The sequence below is a fragment of the Xenopus laevis genome, chromosome 9_10L, assembly GCF_017654675.1.
Source record: "Xenopus laevis strain J_2021 chromosome 9_10L, Xenopus_laevis_v10.1, whole genome shotgun sequence".
NCBI lineage: Eukaryota > Metazoa > Chordata > Amphibia > Anura > Pipidae > Xenopus > Xenopus laevis.
The window spans coordinates 120,713,337-120,727,861 of NC_054387.1; the positions used below are offsets into that span (position 1 = coordinate 120,713,337).

At 42.4% G+C, this 14,525-nt stretch overlaps 1 protein-coding gene across 2 annotated transcripts in view; it reads left to right on the plus strand.

Moving 5' to 3' along the window:
- Positions 1-14,525, plus strand: part of lmf1.L (lipase maturation factor 1 L homeolog) — a 221,404-nt gene that overhangs the window by 164,520 nt on the left and 42,359 nt on the right. For both annotated transcript variants that reach the window (XM_041577426.1, XM_018236594.2), the window contains one exon: positions 2,365-2,532. In XM_041577426.1, coding sequence (XP_041433360.1) covers positions 2,365-2,532 — 168 coding nt within the window. The remainder of the gene's footprint in view (positions 1-2,364; positions 2,533-14,525) is intronic.

Here is a 14,525-nt window from a genome sequence, read left to right on the forward strand (position 1 = left end):
CACAAGGTGGCAGTTTTGGGTTAAAGGAGAACTAAACCCTAAAAATGAATATGGCCAAAAATGCCACATTTTATATGATGAACTTATTGCACCAGCCTAAAGTTTCAGCTTGTCAATAGCAGCAATGATCCAGGACTTCAAACTTGTCACAGGGGGTCACCATCTTGGAAAGTGTCTGTGACACTCACATGCTCAGTGGGCTCTGAGAAGCTGTTGAGAAGCTAAGCTTAGGGCTCGTCACTAATTATCCAGCAGAAAATGAGCTTCCCCTGTAATATAAGCTGATGCTACAGGTTTGCTGATTATTAAATTCTGATGCTAATTGCACTGGTTTCTGTGCTGCCATGTAGTCATTATCTGTATTAATTACTAATCAGCCTTATATTGTGACATTTCTATTCTATGTGTACTGTATATTGTGAGTGGGTCCCTAAGCTCAGTAAGTGACAGCAGCACAGAGCATGTGCAGTGAATCAGCAGAAAAGAAGATGGGGAGCTACTGGGGCATCTTTGGAGACACAGATCTTTACTGCTAAACGGCTGTGGTTGCCTTGAGCTGGTACTAGGATTGCCACCTTTTCTGGGGAAAAATACCGGCCTTTCTATATATTTATCTTTTTTCCCTATTAATAACATTGGGATGAACCGTCATTTTTACTGGCCAGGCCAGGTGGCAACCCTAGCTGGTACAGAAGCACAAAACATAATGTACAACATTTCTAGCTACTTCTTTGGTTAAGCTTTAGTTCTCCTTTAAGCAGGCAGAGGGTGGGTATTGCCTTGGGTGGTAGTACAACTTGGCCCAGCTCTGGGGTCTGCCCCTTCCAATGAAATAACAGAAGGCAGCTTTGGATGTTTGGTTCTGCTGCATTGCTGTAGGAGTCGGAACCAAGAATGCGCAGAATATAAAGAGGCAGACAGACCGTGCTATTAAACTTCCACATAACTTTAAATCCATTGCAAATGTATAAGGGAAAGTTGCTTGTAATGACAATTTTATTTATTAGGTAACACTTTATGTTTGGCTTTATATCCCCTTTAAAGAAAATTTTTTTTCCTCTGGCAATGTAGAGGTTAAAAAAAAATCCGGAACATTTCTCCCCCTGAGAGGGCACTGTACTGAACCGAAAAATATCAAAAAACCACAGCCTCTCCCTGTGTCCTCCCGCACCCACCCGGCACCAGTCCGGCGCCCCTCCTTTCCCATGCAGCGTCCAATCCACAGGGGGTGGGAGTATGGAAGGGACCCCAAACAGTATCCGGGGAACAAGCTGAGACATTCCAGCCCCTCTCATAAAATAATAACAGTAGAGGAGGAATCTGGCACCCCTGCGGATTGGGAGAGATGGAGAGAGGCTTCCGCTTCACAGAGCAAAAGGGATTCTCTTCTCTCCAGAAAACAGGGACATTGGGTCTGAATGCAAAGGTGCCCACCTTATCCTTATGGTTTCCTTATCCTTATTGTTTCTCTGAGCCTCCTGATGATATCACAGGGCCTGCCTTTGACTCTGCTTTCCCAATGCCCATGGAGATAATGCTGTGTATAGAGACAACAGTCCCTGTACCAGAGGAGCTTACGCTCACCCATTCACATACACACACACACACACACACCAGGGTCAGTTATATCAGGAGACAGTTATCCTGCCTGTATGTTCTTGGGGGCAACATACAAACTCATTTCTGACAAGGCCCAAAGTTGATGATGAACTAAAGTTGGTTGCCAGGGTCCCTGTTCCCAGCAACCATACAGAATGCTGAGTTTCCTAATGGAGAGAAGCAAAACAAGACGGTTTGTGGGTGAAGTTGTAGTCTTACATGTTCTGCAGCCATGTACAGGTTTCCTGAGATTCTTTGTATTAGGGAGGCACCTAATCCTGGATTCGGCCTTTTTCAGCAGGGTTCGGATTCGGCCGAATCCTTCTGCCCGGCCGCACTGAATCCGTATCCTAACTTGCATATGCAAATTTGGGGGAAGGGAAAGTGCGTGGCTTTTTATCACAAAACAAGGAAGTAAAAAATGGTTTCCCCTTCCTGACCCTAATTTGCATATGCAAATTAGGATTCGGTTCGGTATTCAGCCAAATCTTTTGCAAAGGATTCGAGGGGTTCGGCCGAATCCAAAATCCTGTATCCTTCCATCTATCAGTTATATTCTGTATCTTCCCCTTCGTCGTTATCTACCGGCTCTTCGTTCAGGCAGCACTCGTTACTCAATGTAAATAAAATTGTTATTGACACCGTGTCTTTTTTTTTATATTCTCTGCCCTGTCGGTTCTGGTTTCTGAAATAATGTAGCAGAAGTCAGCTGATTAACAGACGCGGACAATAAACACAGTTAAGCTCTTTTCCTTTATATTACAGACCCAGCCTGTGCCCAACTCATTGGCTTACTACATGCACCGAAATCCGTGGTGGTTCCACCAGTTCGAGACCCTCTTCAACCATTTTATAGAGCTGATTGTGCCTTTCTTCATCTTCCTCGGGAGACGGATGTGTCTTATTAACGGGATCCTGCAGATCCTCTTCCAGGTGAGAAACATGTAAAAGCTGGAGCTCTTGCACTGGCTCTTAACTAGGGATGCACTGAATACAGGATTCGGCCTTTTTCAGTAGGATTCGGCCGAATCTTTCTGCCAGGCCAATCCGAATCTGAATCCTAATATGCAAATTAGGGGCTGGGAAGGAAAAGAAAGTAAAAACGGTTTCCCCTTCCCACCCCTAATTTGCATATGCAAATTAAGATTCAGATTCGGTTCAGTATTCGGACAAATCTTTTTGGACCTCATACTACTAAGTGCAGCGACTCCTCAGTTATGTCAAAATCTCACCAATAATCCTCTCAAACCCTTCCTGCAACCACTACCCCTTTTTGTTACCTGCAAATCACCATGTCTCTTTAACCCCCCAATGGCAGCCCTGACCATCATCCTCACTTGTTACATTTGCACCTTGTAGTCTATCCCGGGTAGAGACGGGACTGCCATCAGAAATGTAGGGGTTCTGTTCAACTAAATGATTGGGACCAGTGGTGTAACTAGATATTACTGGGTCCCAAAAAGTCTACACGTTGACCCGTTTTACCAATATTTATTGAAATTCTATATAAGAATCGGGCCTCATGGGGCCCCTATACCTCCTGGGGTCCCTAAGCCTCCTGGGACCCCTTGCAGTGGCATGGTCTGCTAACTCTGTAGTTACCCCCTGGTTGGGACCCCTAACCCACACATGGTCACCACTACTTTTAAAGAACTAAAGCTTAACTAAAGAAGTAGCTAGAAATGTTGTAAATTGTGTTTTAGTCTTGTGTACCAGCCCAAGGCAACCACAGCTGTTTAGCAGTAAAGATCTGTGTCTCCAAAGATGCCCCAGTAGCTCCCCATCTTCTTTTCTGCTGATTCACTGCACATTCTCTGTGCTGCTGTCACTTACTGAGCTTAGGGACCCACTCACAATATACAGTACACATAGAATAGAAATGTCACAATATAAGGCTGATTAGTAATTAATACAGATAATTACTACATGGCAGCACAGAAACCAGTGCAATTAGCATCAGAATTTAATAATCAGCAAACCTGTAGCATCAGCTTATATTACAGACCAACCTCATTTTCTGCTGGATAATTAGTGACGAGCCCTAAGCTTAGCTTCTCAACAGCTGCTCAGAGCCCACTGAGCATGTGAGTGTCACAGACACTTTCCAAGATGGTGACCCCCTGTGACAAGTTTGAAGTCCTGGATCATTGCTGCTATTGACAAGCTGAAACTTTAGCCTCGTGCAATAAGTTCAGTATATAAAATATGGATTTTTACCCATATTCATTTCTAGGGTTTAGTTCTCCTTTAATGGGACCAGAGCTCCAATATTGCCTGTGCCTGCCTGAGAGAAGGAAAACGTTTTGCTATGCCACCTACAACAGCCACCCACAGAGGTTGCTTTTCCTATAGTTACCCCTCTGGACAGTTGTCTGTGGCTAAATCATAATATACTTTTTTAGTACAGGTATGGGACCTGTTATCCAGAATGCTCGGGACCTGGGGTTTTCCGGATAAGGGATCTTTCTGTAATTTGGATCTTCATATTTAAAGTCTATTAGAAAACTATATAAACATTAAATAAACCCAATAGGCTGGTTTTGCTTCCAACAAGGATTACTTATTACTTAGTTTGGATCAAGTACAAGGTACTGTTTTATTATTATAGAGAAAAAGGAAATTATTTTTAAAAATGTGGATTATTTGATTATAATGGAGTCTATGGGAGCCATTCCGTAATTTAGAGCTTTCTGGATAATGAATTTCCGAATAACGGATCCCATACCTGTAGTATGTGTCATTGGGTAATCATTAAAGGGGAACTCCACAAAAACATAACTTAAGCTTTTTGAAAAGTAAACATAATTTCAAACAACTTTGCAATATACATCAATAGAAAAATAATAAAAAATAGGCAGATTTTTAATAATTTTTTTCATGATTTTTAATGGTTTGGAACAATTTCCTAAGCCTAGCCCCCTGCTCTCCTGCTGATCTGTCTGACTACTTTGCTGAGCTGACTGACTACTGTTACTTTGTATCAACAGCCAGCTGTCTTCAGCCTGCATCCTCCAAACCCCACAATTCCCTGCACACGTGATTTCAATAAGGAACAGAACATCCCAGTGCAATGCATTGTGGGTTATGTAGTTCCTGCATGTTGTCTGTAAGCTGTGGAGAAGTTGTTACAATCTGTAACATCAGTGTTTAGTCCCTCCTTCCCTGCCAGGATTTCAAATGATGCAGAAAGAGAAGAACTGTTACACAGCTGGATTTCAGCATAGAAAATGGCATTTATTAATACTTTTTGAAGAAACCGGTAACTGTGATGGATATATTAGGGGTTTCTGTGTTATGTGGCCTTTGTATCAAATTTTGGTTTGGAAGCCGCAGTTCCCCTTTAATAGAAAATCAACATTTTAAAAAAATAAGGACTGCCCCCTGGGATCGTATGAGTCACGGTGCACACAAACAACCCATACGTTAGGTCACATGAGCCAATTAACAGACAGAATTGTGTCTTTTGCTTCCACACTTCTTCCTGTTATAGTTAGAGCTGCAGTATTTCTGGTCAGGTGATCTCTGAGGCAACAGAGGAGAATACACAACATCCACCAGTGACGTCACAATACATATAACTGCATAGGTTAAATGTGGAGGAAACGGCACCTTTAGGGAAAGGGGGCGTACCCCAAAGCTTTGCAGATGCATTCTCTTCTCCCTGCCCGCCACCAGCTTAGTTTGTGAGATCACAATTTGGGATCTCTGGAGACGTTACAAATGTTTCTGCTGGAGCTAGCATGGAGGCAACGCTGGTTCAGAGACCAAAATGATGTGGGTGTTCTGGGGTCATTAAAAACAGAACTGTAATGAGAAACAACTGTTGTGTATCTGTGAGATTCTGCTGTGCTCAAAACAAATAATCCTGAAGCCTTTGTGTTCTGGAGCTGCCCCCCTCCCTCAAAGCTGGGCCTTTATTGGTAATCGGATATGATCATTAAAGGGGTGGTTCACCTTCCAAACACTTTTGTTCAGTTGTTTTCAGATTTTTCCCAAGAAATAAAGACTTTTCTCAATATTTATTTTTTTATGTTTTCCCCTGTCTCTGGTGTTTGAAAGCTCAGTAATTCAGGCGCAGACTCTGAACTGTTACAATTTTGCAACATTAAGGGGCAGATTTATTAAGGGTCGAATTTCGAAGTAAAAAATACTTTGAAATTCGACCATCGAATTAAAATACTTTGACTTCGAATATCGGAGTCAAAGTATTTTTCACCAAATTTGGCCATCGAACGATTGAAGTAAAATCGTTCGATAGAACAATTAAATCGTTGGAATCTAACGATTTTAGCGTACGTTCGAATGATTTTACTTCGATGTGTAAAGACTTAGAAAAATGCATCAGAAGGTCCCCATAGGCTAACATAGCACTTCGGCAGGTTTCATTTGGCGAACTATTGAAGTCGTAGTTTTTTTAAAGAGACAGTACAGTCGTGGTATCCTATTCAATGGTCGAAGTATCCAAAAAATTACTTCGAATTTCACATTTTTTTACTTTGAAAATTCCCTCGAATTCACTTCGACCCTTGATAAATCTGCCCCTTAGTTGATCCATTTCTCAGCAGCATCTCTGGAGTATTAGCAACTATTGTATCAAGTCTAACAGCTGCCTTTAATGAAACTCAGGGGCAGGGACAAAGATAAGAAATGGATCAAGTAAATATCAATTTTAGAACAGTTTACAGGGTCGGCGACCCCCTCCCAGAGCTGCTTTAGAAGGTGAAAAATGACACATTACACTTGAATATACAAATATCAATATCAATTTTTTCTCCTTTTTTCTGATCACGCTTTCTTCCAGTGATGTCACTTCCAGTTTACAATAACAGCACTTCCTGATTCTTGATGGTCAGTTGGTCGCGGGTCCGGGTTGCTGATAAGGTACTTGCAGGTCGGGTAGCTGGTCCAATCGGGTAAGGGTACGGGTTGCGGATTGCAGGTTGCGGGTACGGGTCGGGTGCGGTTTCCAAAAAATGCACCCGCGCAGGACTCTAATTCAGGTGCAGATTCTGAACTGTTACAATTTTGCAACATTTAGTTGATACATTTCTCAGCAGCATCTCTGGAGTATTAGCAACTATTGTATCAATTCTAACAGCTGCCCGTTAAGGAAATCCAGAGATTCTGCTCAGCAGGGACAAAGATAAGAAATGTATTTACTAAATGTATCCATTTAGAACAGTTTACAGGGTCGGCGACCCCCCCCCTCCCAGGGCTGCTTCAGAAGGTGAAAAATGACAGTTTGCACTTTAATATTAGAAAAACTGTGACACATAGAAAATAGAAAGTCATTGGAAAAAGTCGTTAGTTCTGGTGATCTATCTGAAACCAACTAGTTGTTTGAAGGTGATCCACCCCTTTAAAAGCAAAATGCGTCTGTCTTAGAATAGGCCCAGGCAATGTATCCAAAAGAGCAAAGAGTCCAGTGGGGGTCCCAACATCTTTCCCAAGATTTCAGGATGGGGAGGGGAGTATATAAATATTTGTCTGGGAGTCTCCGTGAATGTTAGTAACACAAGTAAGTGCTGTCGCTGTTTGCCAAAGGGAACGCATAGAGCTGCGACTGAACCTCGTGCCGCCTTTCTAATACTGCGAGATGAAACATCGCTCCCTGGTGGCCAGTGCAGAGCATTGCACCTCACCTGGATAATATCAGCGTGCCAGGAGCCAGAAGGCTTTAGAAAGCTCCTATAAAAACCTTGTAATTATGCGAGTCCAACCACCAGTTAATTGCTATTTTATTGACGGTTCACAATTACGGACTTATTTATTCCTCTGGCGGGGGGCTCGGTAGGAGAAGCGCACAGGGCAGTGCAAAGGGGGGGGGTCTGGCTGTGGAACAAAACCCCACTTCTCTTGCACACACAGTCTCCGCATTCAGCCGGGGCTTTATGGACAGACTCCTGTTCTGCAGAGGAAGCTGTAAACTTTAATGCTGATAGGCCATTTAATGCGCACGCTTGAAGATCTCCATTGACATTTCATGCGCGTTTTATGGTCGTTTTTTTTTTTCTTTTCTTTTTATAATTGTTATTGGAGTCAGGGTGGCGGGTCTGAATGTGGGGGTTTAATTATTTCTTTCCCACATTAACCCTTGTTTTATTTTTTGCTCAAGGAAGTGCCAGAAAGGGCCCATTGATTCAGGAATACGCCCCCTCTCGTCTTAGTATGTTATATCATATTGCAGGTGCTCCACTTGTCCATAGGGGTGTCACAACTGAGACAGGACAGGAGCACAGGAGGCCCCCACGTGGGTCCAACTAGGCGCAGAACATCTGGTGCTTAGTTTCGGCAAAAGGGGTAAAAGGTTGTAAAAGAGTTCAACTGGTCTAGTAACCCATAGCAACCCACACCAGAAGCTTGCTTATGACCAGGTGGTTGTTATGGTCAATTATTTCAAATTACTTTACCTAATCATTAAGATACTGGTCAGAGGCAATTACAGGACACCCCAATGGCTGCACAATGCAGCCCCTGTTAAAAGGGTTGTTCAGCTTTGAGTTAACTTTCACTATGATATAGAGATATTCAGAGACAATCTGCAATTGGTTTGAATTTTTTATTACTTGTGGTTTTTGAGTATTAGGGATGTTGCGGGAAATCACATGACTTTTTGTCACAAAACAAGGAAATAAAAATGTTTTCCCCTTCCCACCCCTAATTTGCATATGCAAATTAGGATTTGGTTCGGTACTTGGACGAATCCTTCGTGAAGGATTTTGGGGTTCGCCCGAATCCAAAATTGTGGATTCAGTGCATCCCTATTTTTGAGTTATTTAGCTTTTTATTCAGCAGCTCTCCAGTTTGAAATTTCAGCAATCTGGTTGCTAGGGTCCAAATTATCCTAGCAACCATGCACTGATTTGAATAAGAGACTGTAATATGAGTAGTAGAGGGCCTGAATAGACCGATTAATAATAAAAAGTAGCAATAAGCATAAATGTGTAGCCTTAAAGAGCATTTGTTTTTTAGATGGGGTCAGTGACCCCCATTTGAAAGCTGGAAAGAGCAAGAAGGAGGAAAATTATTTTAACAAAATAAATAAATAATGAAGACCAATTGAAAAGATGCTTAAAATTGACCATTCTATAACATACTAAAAGCTAACTGAAAGGTAAACCACACCTTTAAGATGCCCATACACGTATCAATAATTTCTAATATACAGTATATAGCAATTTTTGGTACATATATGTTCACAACCCTGCTCTGTACTAAAGGCAGCTGGTGTATGTTATGTTTTGGTAGCCGAGGATGAGTAGAGTATAACAGTGCTTTATTAGCAGGTTCATGCAGCCATTACACAACAGTAACTTCCAACTCTAATACTTTTTTAAGCAGTATAGAAAGTACTATGTACACAGTATAACTCTTGTGCACAGTGACACCTACAGGCCCTTTGTATAAACACGACAGTGTACACAACGTGTATACGGCCTATTATGTCGCCAAGCGAAGGGTTAACAGCATAGAATGCTATTTTATGTGTAGCCAATAAACTGGCCTCGGCAGGGGTCACCTTGACAAGCAGATCCAGTTTATGGGTTAAACCATCCCAGCCGGCTTCCATTAGCCCTTTATCCCTGTAACAGAGTCAGTATCAGCAGCTGCCCCTCCTGCCTGCCAAGGGACCAGGTGCCCTCTCTGGGGGAAACATAAATGATGCCAATCCAGCACGGCTTTTTGTTATATGTGGGCATAGCCCTGAATATATGGACACATTTCAATTTATATCATTGAACAGGACAACTAACCAGAGTGTGTGTGAGAGAGCAATCTCCTGATATTCTAATAGCAGGGTGACTGTTACCCCAATGTTTCTATATATCTGTAACCTTGTTATGAGCTAAGGGGACCCAGTCTGAAGGCCAGTTAGGGGGAGATTTGGGGTGAGTGCTTATTTGTACCCTGGGTACCCCTGGAACTATAGCAGGGTGACTGTTACCCCAATGTTTCTATATATACTGTATCTGTAACCTTGTTATGAGCTAAGGGGAATCAGCCTGAAGGCCAGTTAGGGGGAGATTTGGGGTAACCTTGTTATGAGCTAAGGGGACTCAGCCTGAAGGCCAGTTAGGGGGAGATTTGGGGTGAGTGCTTATATATGCCCTGAGTACCCCTGGAACTATAGCAGTGTGACTGTTACCCCAATGTTTCTATATATATCTGTAACCTTGTTATGAGCTAAGGGGGTCCAGCTTGAAGGCCAGTTAGGGGGAGATTTGGGGTGAGTGTTTATTTGTGCCCTGGGTACCCCTGGAACTATAGCAGGGTGACTGTTAACCCAATGTTTCTATATATCTGTAACCTTGTTATGAGCTAAGGGGGTCCAGCTTGAAGGCCAGTTAGGGGGAGATTTGGGGTGATTGCTTATTTGTACTCTGGGTACCCCTGGAACTATAGAAGGGTGACTGTTACCCCAATGTTTCTATATATCTGTAACCTTGTTATAAGCTAAGGGGGCCCAGTCTGAAGGTCAGTTAGGGTGAGATTTGGGGTGAGTGCTTATTTCTGCCCTGGGTACCCCTGGAACTATAGCAGGGTGACTGTTACCCCAATGTTTCTATATATATGTATCTGTAACCTTGTTATGAGCTAAGGGGGTGCAAAGACCCAGACACTGATCATGGCATTTTGTACCTTTAGGGCTCCTGTAGCAAAAATGAGTATCTTCAGACCTCAGCAGATGTCTGTGACCACAGTAGAGGGGCGATGATCTCATAGCAATGACAACATAACCACTGTGGCTCAGCTTCTCGGTGACCAGAGATATCTGCTTTCGTTGGGATAAATAGGGGGCAAGTAACAGTGATGCGCCCCCTGAAATATTCCATTCCCAGTTGGCATCCATCAGAAATGGCCTGTGCACCTAACATATACCCGTATGCTGAAATAAAGTTTACTTTCCCTTTTAGAGGCCCCAGTTAGATAAGCTCCATGGGCTGCTAACAACCCGGCTTCTGTTTTGGCGATAACGAGTTTCCTTGGGCCAAAAACCAAACACACCTTTCCAGGTCTGAATTTTATGTTGCTCCTTTTTTTTTTTTTTACTTTTTTTCCACCATCGCAGCTAATTCGGGTTTCCTGCAAATTATTTTCCTAAGTAATATAACAATTTGTTTTTCATTAGCAGCTGTCCCATCCAGAGCTCCTCTGGGTTTGAGAGAAGGCAGAGAGCGAGAGAGGCCTCGGAGGGAAACCCTTAAGGGAATAGGAGCTTGCGCTCACAATGCGCTTTACTGCTGGGAGCCAGGCAGACACTTTATTTAACAACACACACTAAATATACGTGCGTAATATACCCCAGTTAATTAGAACAGCTTCTATGTAAACAATCAGCATGTTAAAGCCCCTGGCTTCTGTGAAATGGGGAAAGGTGAGGGGGAGGGGATAAAGCGCTACGACTATTAATAATGCTAATGGCTAGAATTTACGAGGACGGTTATGGAATGTAATGATCACGCCGTGAGAAATTGTATTTAGTAGCCGTTGATATTAATTCTAAATCATCTAATCCATAATGTTCTTATTAAAAAGAGAAGTGGGGGTGGACACTAAGCACCCTAATGGGATTTGTTTTGTTATGGTGACTTTTTTTAAAGCGCAGAACAGCATTTTTTCTTTGATAAATAAAGTCTGTTCTTCTCATGGCAGCCAACTTGGTGAGAACTAAGAGTGTTGAGACATGGAAGAGTATGATCGGAGTTTAGACTGAAAGTCATTTGACCCTGATATCTGTCTTGATGCCTGGTATTTAAAGGGCACATTTCTTTTTTTTATACCCCCCAAGCATCACTAACAGTCTCACTGACACAAGTGTGCCTCAGTAACTTATCCAGAACTGCAGAGCTGTACATTGGTTTTTGTGGCCATCATACTTGGTTACTTCCATCTCCTTCTTCGTCTTGTTCAGTGGTTCTCAATTTGTAGACCTGAAACCACGCCATTTTTCCCAGTGTGCCTCATCACTGCCTTTGTTATTTAAATGGAGCAACTCAAAGTGGGTGGACCTACCTGAAAAGTAGGAATAATGTGAATTTGAGGGGTGTTGAGTAGTTGGGTTAGTAACTGTAAGTGGGGGGCCTTGCTCAAAAGAAGGAAGAGTGTGATGTTAGATTGCTGTATTAACTGTAAGTGGGAGGACATTCCTTAAACGTAAGAAGAATGTGAAGTAGATTGGGATAGTAACTATAAATAGGTAGATCTTACTTTAAAGTAGGAGGAGTGTGAACTAGATTGGGTAGTAACTGTAAGTTGGAGGGGTTTGCTTAAAAATAGGAAGAGTGTTGAGTAAACTGGGGTATTAACTGTAAGTGAGTTGACATTCATTAAAAGTAGGAAGAATTCCGATTTAGATTAGGTTAGTAACTGTAAGTGGGGACCTTCCCAAAAGTAAGAAGACTATGGAGTAAATTTGGGTAGTAACTAAGTGGGGGTCTTCATTTAAAGTTGGAAGAGCGTGGAATAGATTGGGGTAGTAACTGTAAGTGGGGGACCTTCCCAAAAGTAGAAAGACTATGGAGTAAATTTGGCTAATAACTAAGTGGGGATCTTCCTTTAAAGTAGAAAGAATGTGTAGTAGATTGGTGTAGTAACTGTAAGTGGGTAATTCTTCCTTAAGAGTAAGAAGAATGTGAAGTAGATTGGGTTTGTAAGTGGGGGCATTAGCTAAAAGAGTATGGAATAGATTGGGGAGGTAAGTGTACATGGTGAGGGTTGATCACAAGCAGGGTTTAAATTGGCAGGGTTCCAGTCATGAGTGTTGACTGTAGTATTATAAACTTCTTACCTAAAGCAATCAGGGGAACATAGCCTAGTGGCCTAGGGGTGTGTGGTATAATGGAACTGTAGATGTGGCCAACTAAAACCATCCACTAATAGTATTGTACAGACATAACTGAGCAACCCCTGCATCTTCTCATTGCCTACTCAAAATGATAACTAAAAACCAGCCAGCATAAGTAACCCCCTTCCCGACTAATATTAAGCATTTAGTGGCCCTTCATGGGCATCTCACACAAATCCCAGTCGAAACCTCTTGTAAGATAAAGTTTCCTTCCAATCAGTCTGCAAATCCTTCTCATAGGGCAGAATGTGTTTCTAAAGCTCCCATGCTTGTGGGCCAAACCATTCTGAAACAAAAAAAAATAAATATGAAATTAGAACTAATTAAGGCCCTGGAGACATTTTCTTTTATAATATAAATGATTATCCTTTCTATATAATTTAGCTGAAGTATCTCCATATGGAGCACATTATACGGGTGGTTTCTTTGCTCATAACTTGTTTTCTTTCTTTTGGGATCCCGGGAGGCTGCTTTTAACTACATGTTGCCGTTGTCCACCAGTAGACTCGATGGAGGGGGTCCTGCTTAGTCCAGGCATACTGCTGGGCCCCGATCACAGGGCGAAAACACATCAGTCGGGACTGTTTAACCTAAGGTCCTTCAGATGTTAAACTGCAACCACAGCTGGAAGCGTATTATTGTCAACAAATTCCTGAGAACATTACTAAAAATGTCTGGTTGGTACAGGTTACTGCACTGGGGCAAATGTCCACCTATGTTAGTAATTGAACAAAACAGTATTACGTGGGCGAGCACTCGTAATGCCTTAAAGGGATACTGTGGCGGGAAAACGTGTTTTTTTTTTTCAAAACGCATCTGTTAATAGTGCTGCTCCAGCGGAATTCTGCACTGAAATCTGTTTTTTTTTTTTTTTTTTTTTTTTTTAAAAAAAAAACATTTTGAAATCTGACATGGGGCTAGACATATTGCCAGTTTCCCAGGTGCCCTTAGGTAATGTGACTTGTGCTCTGATAAACTTCAGTCACTCTTTACTGCTACACTGCAAGTTGGAGTGATATCGCTGAGGGGCAGCAGCCCATGAACAGCCTATCAACAGAACAATTGGAAGCTGAACAGATAGTAGCTATCTGACACCTCTGCTGAAGGATTTGTTTGCATTGCTAGTGGTAGACATGAGAATAGCACCAAAGCAGGTGCTTTTAGCACTACAAACACAACCCATGTCATGATAAAATACAATGAGAAGGAGAGAAACAATAGCTGTCCATCCTGAAGTTCTTCTCAAAACTCAGGATCAGGCACAATGCACTGAGATGGCTGCCTCCACACCAATATTTAAAGGGGATGTTCCCTTTCAGATCTGAAATATCTAAATGGTTGCCACCACCATGAGTTACTGATAATTGGCTCAGTGTTTATAAATGACTCAACTGCTCCATCGGTGACAGAAGTTGACCAAGTACTGGCCAGTACTCGTTGGTATGATCGGCCCACGGGTCAAATGGATGAATTCCATATAAGGGCATCTTGGTTCCTGCCATCCAAGGAACACTGGAGGTTGAGGGTTCAAAATCATGCAATGTTGGCCCAATTAAAAGAAGTTGGTTGGGATCTCCCAGCCAACATATATGTACCGCAAATCACATGGAACAATACATGTACAGCCAGAGCATACGTTCAGCAGGCCCAAGATGGCTGCCTCCATCTTCAAAGCGTCATGGTGTTGTGTGGAAAAGCCAACGTGAAAATCACACACAGCTTTGCACAGACATTTCAGGAACGTTCAACAAGTAAAGATGTAGGAAAAAAAAGCGTGAACTTGAATTTCCCTCTCACAGCCAAATGTTGACACACCATCCCTAATATTAGGGACTGTTTTCATATAATCCATTAAATACACTTTCTCAATGCACTTAGCATTCCTTGAGGAACACGCCTTGACACAGAAGCTCTAATCCCTTCCAAAAACCCCCTCATGGAAGAAGGAATTTGGATCTGGAGTTGCCTGGTAGCCCCGCAAGCTCTCCGGTCGGTGTCATGTGGCAATGAGAGATATTGTTGCTCTAGTAATTAGAAGCTAATCAGTTTGTCAGGAGGAAGGTAAGGAAACTTCATCCGA